Source organism: Ambystoma mexicanum, chromosome 14 (genome assembly GCF_040938575.1).
Source record: "Ambystoma mexicanum isolate Mex_15411 chromosome 14, UKY_AmexF1_1, whole genome shotgun sequence".
Taxonomy (NCBI): domain Eukaryota; kingdom Metazoa; phylum Chordata; class Amphibia; order Caudata; family Ambystomatidae; genus Ambystoma; species Ambystoma mexicanum.
Window position 1 is genome coordinate 413,481,100 of NC_090940.1, and position 13,409 is coordinate 413,494,508.

Genomic DNA, 13,409 nt, shown 5'->3' on the forward strand with positions numbered 1-13,409 from the left:
ACAGAAATGAAACAAATACACCCATGTATAAGAGTCAAAATGTCATTACTAGAGTATAACTAGATCGAAATAGGGAGCAGGTGGGTTTGTCGGTGCTAAGTTGGAACACTCGAGGTTTCTCTCATTTTATTAATAACTCTGAAAGCATACTGGGCGATTATGATTTGGTTTTTCTACAAGAGACTTGGCTGTCCATTGCACCAACTTGGAATAATTACGATATATTACTTGAACCTGCATTGCATGCTTTGAGAGGTAGACCTATGTCAGGTCTGCTTATTGCATCAAATTCTCTAGCAAATATCCATCTCTCTCCCTTGCCTTTTAGCAATCCGTTCATCCAATGCTCCTATATTTCGGTCAGTTCTCTTAAAATTGCTTGCATTAATGTATATTGGAATCCAATGGGCATTACAACTGCCAAATTTTTGAAAGATATAACAGCTGTCCTGGAAAATGTTATGCTTGTGCGAGAAATTGTACATTTTGTTATTGCGGGTGACTTGAATTTGCATCTTCTCAACAAAGAAACCTCAAAAGATCTTGAGCGTATAAGATTATGGAACAAATTCATGAAGTCATGGAATTTAATTATGCTGAATGGCACAAGTGCAGCGGATTCTCCTCCATTACCGACATGGCATAGCCAAAAACAGTCAGCAACTATTGATTTTATTTTTGTTTCCAGAAATCTCTTTGCACACACTACCGATTTTGCCATCAAGTCATCGCAATATAGTGACCACTGTCCATTAACATTTAAGATCATGCTGTCTCCAGTACCGAATGTAGAAAGTCAATCTCTTATGGGCCAATATGAAACTAATAATTCTCTAAACCGATTAAAATGGTCTCACGAGTCCTTAACATGCTATCATGACCATATAAGATCTTATGCAGAAATTTCTCAAATGTCAGTAGAATCATACAGAATGGTCCCTTTTGATCGTATGCAATTATATGCCACAAAACAAAACATTAAACTAAAGTCCGCTCAACCATATGATACTGCAATTCGCACTAGGAAAGCTCTGTTTCAAACACAAAAGCGACAAGCTCTCAAATTATCTCCACTTTTAAAGATTCACACATTAAGAACCATCAAAACTGCATATAGAAATTGGATAAAAGAATACAAAATAACAAAACAACAAAAAGAAGGAGAAGCTATGTTAGACCAAATTAAGAACAAAAATACAGCACAAATTTGGCAATTCCTAAACTCAGTTACTAACGGATCGCAAGTATCATCTCATATAAATGGAGTGTCGGAAAACGATTGGTGTAACCATTTTTCATCCATATATGTTGCTCCAACCTTGAGTGAGCCCTCGGACATGATAGTGTCACCCTTTACCTTAAAATTTGATCAAGATGACATTTTTTATTACATTAACAAAACAAGCATGTCGCGGGCTCTGGGTCCTGATGGACTCTCGAACGCGGTCTTAAAGAAACATATCGATATGTGGGCACCAATTTTGTACTCACTTTTTCAATTGATCATTTACCTTCAAAACATTCCAAGCTCCTGGACACACTCTATCATTGTCCCTATCTGGAGATAGGCAAAATCCTTTGAGCTATCGACCTATCGCCTTATTAGATGTACCGGGAAAAATCTTCTGCAGGCTAGTATTACGTGATCTAAACAATTGGTCTCTCCAGTATAAGCGAAGAGACCCGTTTCAATCCGGTTTTGTAGCAGGACTCGGAACAGCTATTAATCTGACCATTCTTAATGCAATTAAACAATCTTATGCCATGCGAAAGCAACCCTTATATGTCGCATTTGTGGACTTTCGCATGGCATTTGATTCCGTTGACCGAGTGCGCCTTTTGAGGAAACTGGCGTATTATGGTTGCCCAGGGAGACTGTTAAAAATTGTGAGCTTGCTACACTCTAACACTTCTGTCCAGGTGAAACTTAATCTAGAGGGCCTTTTATCTAAATCTATCCCAACTGAGAGGGGACTCAAGCAAGGATGCATACTCGTCTCTACTCTTTTCAATCTATTTTTGCTTGATTTGGCGGATGACCTTGCGGTGGCACAATCTGATCCCCCAAAGTTGGGAAATCAAGCTGTTGCTTGGCTTCTTTATGCTGACGATCTAGTCCTCATTTCTCAAACTCCCAGTGGGTTCCAACATTTATTAAATGTCCTCGATCTTTATGTAGCAAAAAATAATCTCACAGTGAATGAACACAAGACGCAAATTTATTATTCTTGGGAAACCAAAGTCGTCTCTACGGACTAAATATACATGGTCGAAATGTAATAAAAAACTACAGATCGTGAATGAATACAAATATCTAGGAGTATATTTTAACAACTTTGCCTCAGAAAATGCATTTGAGACAACAATTCAAATCAAATTAACAGGATTAATTTCCCAGGCCAGAATAATTCATGCAAGATTTGGTAAGTTTACTTGCATTCCGATCATGAAATTTTACCAGCAAAAGGTAATACCTGTTCTCGTATATGGTTTGGAATCTCTGCTCCCAAGAACCTATAAGTTCTGGAATGGTATTGAAGCAAAATTTTGGACTGCCCAAGTGCACACCTAACATGTTACTGAGATTTGAACTTGGCCTGTTGTCCATTCATGCTCAAGTTACATGGAAAATGTGCTGCAGCCTTCTAAGAAAATGTCTTATGGGGATAAGTAAGCGAGATAGCCTTGCCATCTTGGCAAATTACCTTTTGTTCTCCACTCACTCATTTCCACAAAAATGGAGAACACATGTTATGAATGCCCTTGTTGACACACACATATCAATTTATCTTTTGATTACAAATCCGAATCGAGCTAAGACTAAAATGTATCAGACCGATTGGTTAACCACTCAAGAAAAGTGCCTAAGACTAAAAGATTTTAATAGACCTCTTTTTGGTCACAAGGAATTTGGTAGTATGGCTGACTATCTCATTAAATGTCCATCTGTAAATTTAAGATCGAACATTTTGCGTTTGCGTTTTAATCTATGGCCAGTCAATGAAATCTTGGTAAGACGTGGTGTGGTCACAAAGAAGCAGAGCCACTGTCGGTTTTGTAATGATAAATCTCAAACAGAAACGCTTGCTCATATCATTATCCAATGTAATGCTTTTGCTCCACATCGATTCAAACTGATAAAAGAAATGACATGGCAACATGTTAGTCGATCCTATGATGAAATATGGTGTGAAATTTTCAGGCCAAGAAAAATATCGATCAGCATTGCTGCTATACAATTGCTTGACATAGCATTTCCTTGTGCGAAAAGAATTTCCTAAAAGTTGCACCTTGTGTACCAGAAAATAGGGGGAAAAAAAAACTTATTTGTAATTTTATATAGTTATTTTTATATGTTGAAAGTAAATGTTGATTTTATTTGTTTATCTGTAAAAATGAAAATTTGTAAAGTTGTACTAACAACTAAATCAAATAAAAAAATAAAAAAAAAATAAATCCCATTTCCAGAGCAGAAGGAGCCAAATTTGTCATGATTGGCTGAGAAAATGTCGACGTCGAGAAAGGAGTCGAAAAAGGTGGTAGAGGCCTCGATGAACTCGAGAGTGTCGGGATTCTACTCGAGGTTGTCGACGACATTCTCGTGCTCGAGGCTCTGGGTATGGGTATGGCCACTGGCTGTGTGGTCGCCGTGGGTTTATCCTTTCTCTGCGTCGAAGACTGCGTCGACTCGACTGACCTGTGCGTCGAAGAACGCTTCGATAACGGCGTTGAGGACGCCGATCTATGTATCGAAGGGATCTTCGACGACGGCGAAGACACAACTTTGCCTTGACTCGAGGCTTTGTGACGCTCTCGAGTGGTTTTTTTCGCCGGGTGCTGCGACTCGCGGCTTTTTGATTTTTCGGGTCTTTCTCCCAGGGTATCACCCTCAGCAGTCTTCGAGGGGGTCGAGGCTGCTTTCTCGAAGACGCTTAGCATCTTTTTCCAGAATTCCTCCCACTCAGCCTGAGAGCTATGTTTTGTGGGGCAGGAGACCCTTTTTGGGGAAACGGAAGAAGACGAGGAAGGGGATCTTCGACGTCTCTTTTTTGAATGCTTAGATCTCGAAGAGTGATGGGAACTGCTTCGAGACCTAGAACGAAAATGTCTTTTGTGATGGCGAGGAGACAAATGTCTCGACTCCCCTGAGGAAACTTTAGAAGAAGTTTTAACTGCCTTACCTCTCTCGAGCTTCCCCTTACGCTCCTTCAAGGCTTTCGCCACCATGGACATGCAGTCCTCGCATTCCGAACAATGGTGCTCGATTCCCAGGCACCATAAACAGATCCTGTGAGGATCCGTCAACGACATTTTCTTTCCACAGTCTTGACATTTTCTGAAGCTGGACCGTGGAGTTGTCTGTTCGGGTGAGGAAGCCATCGAATACGAGTCGGTATTCACGAGGAATATTGATATATTTGACTGAAGAACTGAGCAACGATATTCCGAGGCCCCACGAAGCGCGGAAAAACAGAACTGAGCAACGGACGCTGCGCATGTCTATTTATACGCGTGATGACGTTGGCGTCGATACAGAGGCCGTCGAGGGACATCGGCTCGAGGGACGTCGACGCGCAGCGCCCTCTACTGAAAAAACTTTCCGAGGCCAGCAAGCTGGTAGATAATCTATCAAAGATAAGGAATACGTCGGAGGACACAATCCCTTCGAAAGATTAGTTATGGCACCGATCGAGGAAACCGCTTCAAGAAAGAGTAATAAGGAAAAACAGTATCGGAACTGAAACAAGAATCTTGACAGTGTGCTGATAAAAAGGTGACCCCTCAAGTAATTCAGTCTATGTGTGGGTTTATGCTGTTGTAGCCACGGGATCTCCAAAATAACTTTGTATTGAGGGGCCGCCATTAGATAAAAAGATAGCTGTTTTTGGTGTCCAGAGGTGGTAGTCATCATGATGACGGGGGTTTGTTTGGTCACCAAACCTGAAATTAAAGCGGTACCATCAACAGCACTGACCATTTCAGGCTGCGCTTTGCGTACAGCTGGTATTACAATCCGTTGGGCAAAGGTAATATCTTTATCATTCCCAGTGCCCCCAGAATCTAAGACCACTCGAATCTGGATGTTTAAATCGTCAGACGATGTCAAAGAGACAGACAGATAAACAGGTAATAAGGTTGACAGGGACAAGGAGTCCAACAGAACAAAACTCTGTCCTGTTTTGGAGTTTCCTGGTTTCTGCAATGGCTTCTTTGGCCAGTTACACAAGAGATGGTCTGCTGAGCCACAATACATACACAGTCCTAGTGGTGTCTTGTCAAAACAAAAGGGCCTATACTAAGAAACATATTGCCAATCCTTACCTCTAAATACAAATAGTATAGGGAACAATGTTATGAAATGAAAGAAGTGTTCAAAATAATATGTCAGATTGTTCAGGTCATTGGCCTCCCTTCCCCTTGTTTTCAGCACGGGACAAGGCTGTTCATTCGAGCGTAGCACGGTCTCTGGCAGCTTTAGCATGAGGGTACAGTTCAAAACAATAAGTTCTTCTCCTACTTCGCTTTGCACAAGTATTCACTTCGGGTGACTCACTATTCACCCCAAATCCTGCTCGGCTGGGCTCAGATCCATTTTCACAATGTTCGTCACCTTAGATCCCCCTCATCCGGGCTCAGATCTCTTTGGCAAAATGTTCGTAGTATATTCTCTTTCTCGGGTGACTGACCGTTCTCCCTGCCTTGTCTGTCGATGCGGGAGAACCCCGGGTACCTCTGACGCACAATACAGGATTCTTCAGCTTTGATTCCAGATCTTATGTTTCTTATTCTCGAAGGCTCAGAAAAGATACAGGCTTTCGGGGAAAAGGTCAAGGGCGCCCCCCGCCCCTTTTGTGCTACACCTTTTATCCGTGTGGGGAAGTGTGATCGAAGTCAGGTGTGTGTGTGTGTGTGTCAGTAATTGCCTGACCATTGTAGTGGGACACATCAGGTATACGGCTCAGGTGTTAGTCTGTTTTCGTTCACAGTGAGATGTCCGTGGGAAAGTGTTAATGTTGGGAACGGGGTGGGGGTTGAGTTCCTAAGTATCCTATCGGGTAGGAAGGCATAACTGTGTTACAGGGAAGGGGATACCGAGTCTCGCCATCCGGGTGTCCCACTCCCCAAAGACCCCTCATCCAGGTGATCCTCCTGCACTGGTCCACCCCCAGGAACTGGATCCAAAAGCGATGGCCGTGTCCTGGCCACCTGGATGACAGATCCCCTGGAGCTAGCGGGTGAGAAACCTTCATGTTTCTCAAGGTTCCTTCTTAGCGTTTCTATCTCCTGTTTTGGGTGAATTTCAAACTTGCAGGCTTGTCAGCTTGTGCTGACTCTACCTCTCTTCTTTGTACATCAAGTGTCCGTTATTTAATCTACCTGTCCTAGTGAATTGGATATTGGAATTTAAAGGGACATGTTCTTCGCTGGTAAGATTTTGGCATCTATTAAGAGTTTCTTCATCTCAGTCATGATGCTTAAAAGCTTCTGATGTTGTGGAGCATGCCATGTAAGCCATAATGTGGACGTCTCTAGAGAGTTCCTCACGGGTACGGTAGTCCTTGTCCCCAAAGGTGGAATCTCTCCCCTGTTGAGATCCCACTTGCCTCGACCCCTACGGATGGTGTTGCAGATCGTGCTCACCGCCCTAGCCTCACAGGGGAGCAGGGGCTAATTCCCTCGATTCATCACAGTCTCCATAAATTAGCCACTTATTAATCTCTGAGAACTAGAAAAACGATGAGGCAAATATTGTGGTGATAGACTCAAATAGGTGAAGCGGTTGTTATATCTTTGGTCACATTGAAAAGGTTACAGTCCTTCAACAGTCTGCCAACAAAGGAGGGAGGGGCTTGCTTGTGGCTACCAGCTATCTATTTTTAAATGATAAAGCAGGATTCTAGATCCCCAAAATTGCATTGAGCTTCTCAACAAGTTGAGATGTTGCTGTTTTTTCAAATGTGTGGAAATCAAATATAATTGTATCATTAGTCTTACGCTCTGTCTTTTTCTCATTTTACTTCTCTTTAGCTCGGAGTGGTGTGTTAATGATCCTCCCCGTGTTGTCCTGAACAATCTGGAGATGCTTGGTTATCGAGTGGTTAGTATGACCGGAGTTGGACAGACGTTGGTTTGGTGTCTCCATAAGGAAGAATAGGCCAAGTGAATCCTCCTCCTCGTCTGCATCCAGTGTTGTGTATTGTTGCCAGTGGACTGGTACTTGACACAAATTGCTGAATTGAATTTTTTCATGGCCAACCTTCCAACCAGTGCTGCAAATCTTTCCTGAAGTGGAAACTGAAGTAAAAAAAATATTATTTTTGTATTGATTATATTAACACAGCGAATTTACAATATTAGGCATTCATACCAAATAAATAAAAGCTGATCTTTAGTTGGGGAGCGTGTTTGGACCAAAACTAAAACATTCTGTTGATGTAAGTACAGAAAGCATGTCAAGACATATGAAGTGATGGGTTAGTTACTACTTACTGATTTCATGTTTTTAGAGCTGAACATATGCTATGCAGTATTGTCTTGTTGGGAAACTAAGAGGTAGGACTACCAACATGTTCCTAATGAAATCAAATAACACAAGCATGTTAGCAATCTACCTTAACAAATGAAGCCACGAATGAAACCAATTTTATCACCCAATTTGACAGTTCAATGAGGTAAGCACTCACCGTGACTTAAGTTCAGCTAGCATGGCTCTGGTCGGTCCAAATCACTGTATAGCTGAGTCGACGTTTCGTTTTTTTCAAGATCAATAAATTGATGAACATTAGATCTGATAATGAGCGCTCCAGATAGGATTTTGGAGTCCGAGTATTTTACTCGCAATTTTTTAGAATTGGCGAGTAAATCCAATTTCAAGAGAGTAAAAATTAGTCTGACAACTATCCAATTTGTGTTTAAAATGTAAACTTTGTTCGAAAATATTAGTGACAAAACAGCTGTATTTCAAAGTGTTTCTAAATAATGTATTGCACCTGAGGAAATAATTTTCCCCACACAAGAACCTTGTAGATGCATACTGCCTAGCTTCATCTTCATGATATTTGGGCACAAACTTTGTTAGGAGCTAATACAATGCCAGCTAGTTACATCGGGTGATTCATAAATCAAGACCCTCACACTATCAGCATCACTTCTCTGCCTCCCGGGCCCACTGTTGCTACCTGGCACTACCTACTTGATGGCCACTCCCTGTTTTTGCTCCATCTGTCCTTCCCTTTGGTGCTGTTTTTTCTGACGCTCTGCCTCTCACCCTTAAATGTTGCGATGCCATGTTTTGTGGTGTTTCTCTGTCATTATGCCTCTCCCATCTCTGCATTCTATTGTTGCTGTTTCCCTTCTATATCTTGCTATATCGGTTGATATAACTCCTTTTCCTCTCTCATGTCATTACTCTGGCTAGATCTGTTTTTTCATTTTCTTGGTTGTGGTTGCTACTCCTTTTCTGTCTTGCACTGTCTCTTATGTTATTGTGCTGCCCTTCTCTAATTTTGCTTTTCTATTTCCTTCTCTCCCCACCTGCTGTTGCTCTGTTTTTTATTTTAGTGTCTCTAAACGTCTCTTTTGCTCTGCTTCCCCTCCTATTGTGCGTTTGTCCTATTATTAACTGTTTCCCTTCTCACTTCCTTTGTTGCCCTATCATGTAGCTCATTGCTCTCGCTTTCTGTTGCTTGAATTCCTGTTTTGGATTGTCTAGTAAGTTCTCTCCCCCTCCCCCACACCTTTGTTCTCCTGTATTGCTTAGGTTCAGAGAGTTGCTCTTCCTCTCCTGTTTTCCTGTTTTCTGTTTGTCTTTTAACATAGCACCAATAAAATATCCAAAAGGCTGAAAATGCCTTTTCCATTTAAAAATCTAGTGCAGCTTTACCATTGTGTGCTCCTTTTTAGATGTGTCCATTCTGTGCCATCACAGGCATAGCAGCCCTAATGAGCCCAGATGAGTTGTTTGTTCTGAGCCATTACAAGTAGAGCATCCCGGATGAAATGTGTGTGTGTTCTGAATCACTGAATATTTAGTAGTCCTTTTGATAAGTCGAAAGTAAGTTGAATGTTACCTGAATCTTAAATGCATATCTCGGATGCAAACTCATTAACTCGCATATCAACAGGATTTGAACTAACAGTTTTCACAATCTCTGCAGCAGTGTTATTGACCCACTGAGCTGCCTTTCCAAACAGGCTGTTGACACTGAAAGGCACATAGGGTTAGGGCACTGGCATTTCCATCTGAGGCTTGCCTGACATAAATGGCTTGTCAACAGTTCTAAGCATGTTTGGGCTGTCCTACATTAGTCAGGAGATTTATAATTAGGCTTTGAAATGTGCCAGATTTTTGGCAGTAGGACTCAGTAATCGGATATGGCAGAGCAGACGTTTTGAAAAGCACAAGACCAAGTAGAAGGATTGAATTTATGACAGCAATGCTATCTTCTCACAGTGTCAGAGGTTGGTGGGAAAAGCTCAGACACTGTTCTTGCTCAGTACTTTAGCTTGCTGCAGAAAACGCCAACACATGTTTGTGCTTTCTTAACAGCAGCTATGTTAAGAAATTCAGGTACTGTCCCAAAACATAGCAGTTCTGCTAAGAAATGTGGGCATTATGCAATCAGCTCTGCTGTAAATATTTGGCATTGTGGCATGACATGGGAATAGCAGCTCTGTTGATAAATTAGGCTACTTTGCCTGAATATATAGCAGTCCTGTTGAGAGGTACCGGTACATTGTGAGTCGTTGAACATATATACAGCAGCACTACTTCTACCTGTATCCATTACACCTGCTTGCGGTGGGTGGTCAGAAAGGGATTTAAAGTTCAGACCACATGCCTAGCCATTTGTTGCTTTCTAAGAAAATAAACTATGTATAGGCACTTTCATGCACACAAACACATGCAATCGTAAGACTTATATAGAACACACAAAATGTTTTTACTTCTCACAAAAGCCAAACAACTGCTTGCTGGGACGCTCTGATCAAGAACCCCAAGCCATTGAATGCAATTGATGTGCTTCTGTGATGAAAAGAAAAACAAAGTATGAAATGGCCATGCTGCTGCAACTGAGCTGCCTCCATTAAAGTGTATTAAGACAGAGGAAAATTAAGCAGAAATGCAGCCCTTGTTGAAGACAATCTTTATTTTACACAATACTACCTGTGTCCTAAAGCAAAGTGAAAAGCATGTTCATGATTCAAAAAGCTTTAATAACACTGTAACCTACAAATTGCACAAAACACGCATTTCCTTTTATATTACTCAGAAAAATATTATCTTGATAGAATCATTAACAGAGGAGAGTGTTTAAAAATGAAACAGACCAGGACTCATCCCAGTTGCTTCTTTCAAGGAACTATGTGGATTGCCAAAATAAAGAGTAGATTTGCAAGCTGATGCTGGCCAAGCTGTCACCAGTAAGCTCCATGGCTTATGGGTATGCTGCTATAAATAGCATATGTAAGTGATACGCAAGGAAGAATTAAAAGGGCCATATTGACAACATTTCTGTGCGTATAAAGGCCTGATACTCACCTTATCTGGATGGCTGTATAGCAGCACATGTTAATTATAGAGCTACAAAACAGCAAAAAACTGAAAAAGCAAACCCCATCATAAATAGGTTATTATATTAATAGACGCACTCTGATGATATTTCAGTTCCCTTAAGAGGGATTTCATGACAATCAGAACACACTTGCACTACTTTTCAAATGCAGTCCACCTGTATCTTTAAGGCTCATCAAAAATGCACCTCACATACGTTTTCCTCGTATAATGTAGGGAAATATAATGTATATCGTAAAAATGGGGCACTTTGGCCCACTAGCGTAAACTATTAATACTGACTCCTTCCGCATTTGCTTGTTTTGTGCAGGTTTATTCAAACAAAATACTTAAGTGCAGTCTGAGTCTGGCTATGAAAAGCAGGAGGTACATGATGGGGTACTTTGTGGGAATGACTAGTCTCTACAGTAGGGGGCATTATTATTGCTGACTAGTAATGACAGCCCCTTATGCATGCCCAGCGGTGACCAGCAGAGGTGTCTGCCCACATGGATATCCCCGTCTGAACAGGGCTGTAATTATGTGGGGTGCGGGTCCAGAGGAGGGCAATGAGATCTGGGCAGTAAAGGACATTTGAGTGCATATGGATGTTGCTGATCATGAAATTAAGAGTGTATACTGTAAATGTATTACTTAAATGTGTATGTTAATGATCTAAAAGAAATCAACTTAAAGTAAGTTTGAAATCTGTCTTCAAGTACACAATGGCTTTGACGAAGAGGTGAGCTTATGTGTCACATATGACTAATACCATGCACTTATTTTCTGTAATTAAAATAGATCAACCTGCCCATCCCAGGCTATGCATAATAAACCTAAATTAGCACTTTGCATTCACTACTAAATACATCAACACAGTGTTGGGAAATATCTAAAATGTATTTCCACAATCTGATGCTGCAAAGCAAGGGGTGAAGAAGGCAGAAGATTGAAAAGTATGCTATGATAAATAATATGACTATAATTGCTTATGATACTGTGATTGTTTTTATATTCTATTAAATTTTATACTTCATGATTATGATCTCTTGCTGTTTCCTTTTTCGATATGGTAAATGGCGTTGAGAAGAGGGTGGTGCTGTTTGGGAGAAGTCATCCTTATGTGGATCACCTATACATTGCATAGAATCTAATTCACACAATCATTTTTGAATGCACATGTACAAAATGCAACCCCTGCCCAAGAGAATTAGAGTAGATCGAAAGCTGCAGCTGGGCTTGAACCAGTAAAAAAACTGTATGTTTCACATGGACCTGGCAAGCCTCTTCTTAGGAGCCTAACTGCAGGTCTTTAACAACACTCGCCGCATTTCCAAATTAACTCGACCACAATAAACAATTTGCACATTATGGTGCGATTATCTTTACAGGGTTGCAAAACTTTGTACAAAGGAATTGTAAGATCATAACCGGCATATGGATATAGAAACACTTGGTGATCATTTCTGTGTGTGTATTAAGATCTGCTATGGCTCAAACTATTAAACTTGAAATGTAGCAGACTTGCTACATTCGAGACATGGCTACCTGGAATGTATATGGTCTTCCTTACTTGCCACCTGGCCTAACATACACTGGAACAAGTTGCAGCAAGGGGCTGTGTACCTCATTATCATTACTGTCACCAGGAGCACTTTCATTTAAAATAAATTAAAGAGCTCATGGTGACAATAATGATAATGAGGTACACAGGCCCTTGGTGCAACTTGACTCTGAGACTTAGTGGGATTGCCAAATAAGACCTGGTAGGGCACAAAGTGTGCCAGCCACACTTGAAGCATTTCGAAATCTTATATTGTCGTATCGGATGCCATGATGCTAAGTTTCATGAATCTGTATTTGTAGGGAGAAGTTCATCTCCAACTATACATCTTCAATATGGATATCTTCAGATTCTCCGCGAAAAAAAATACTCTATTTTTAAAGCCTTTACACGCATCTGGTTTAAAAAGTTCTGAAGGCAGAAGAATACTCTTGCACGAAACACGTAATTGGTGTAATGCTTAAAGGGTATATTGGCTAATATTCTCTAATCTGGTTGATTAGAACAATGCTCTGTGAAAGACAAGATGGGTATGGAAGGGTTCATCTAACCCTTAAAAAGTGACTAGCTTGAAAACGAAGGTTGTGCACCATCTATCCAGAACTGTGGAAAGAATGTGGAACAGAGGGCTTTCTGTAAATAATATACGACTCCAGTAGCCTCTGCCTACCAAACCAAATGAATGCTTTCCTAATAATGACTTCAAAAGTAAAATCATCCTGGTTGTGGGATGCAATTCATGAAGGCGGCTGTCTCTATATTGAGCTAAGTAAAATAATGCATAGCATACTGCTACATCAATATGGTGCCCAATATTTAAGGCCACTTAAAAGTGAAAACAAACTGGTTTCAGCTGCATGTCAATATTTGGCAACCTTCCTCAGGATTATCACAATAGTCTAGAGCATGTCCATTTAATGGGGAGGGGTTGTTATTTTGTAATCTGGAGTAATTTTAGACACTGCTTGCGGCCTTACCGTGCATGGACAGTACTGTGGGAGGGTCTTCTCGTACCCTGAATTAGTACATGTGAGGTTATTTTTGCTTGCTTTTCAGAGAGCTTTTGCAAACTGGTCCAATTCGGATTTGTGACATATGCCTACTCCCCTTGGCCCAAACAATATTTTGGAAAGGTTAAAAAGGGTTTGCTGGAGGGGGGGGGGATGTGGGGGGGTGCCCAACTACGAGGCGATGCAGATGGTAGGCTCTTCAGCTCTCGCTGCCACTTCACACATCCTGAAACTATAGCCTGATTTGTGAATGCTAATTGCACCAAAAGAGACCTGCAGA

General features: G+C 41.1%; 1 protein-coding gene across 1 annotated transcript in view; it reads left to right on the forward strand.

Annotated features, from left to right (window-relative positions):
• The window catches only part of LOC138526839 (GTP cyclohydrolase 1 feedback regulatory protein-like), a 130,564-nt gene extending 118,970 nt beyond the window's left edge, over positions 1 to 11,594 (forward strand). The window contains exon 3 of the mRNA XM_069637576.1: positions 7,030 to 11,594. Coding sequence (XP_069493677.1) covers positions 7,030 to 7,156 — 127 coding nt within the window. The 3' untranslated portion in view covers positions 7,157 to 11,594. The remainder of the gene's footprint in view (positions 1 to 7,029) is intronic.
• Positions 11,595 to 13,409: the final 1,815 nt, after the last annotated feature.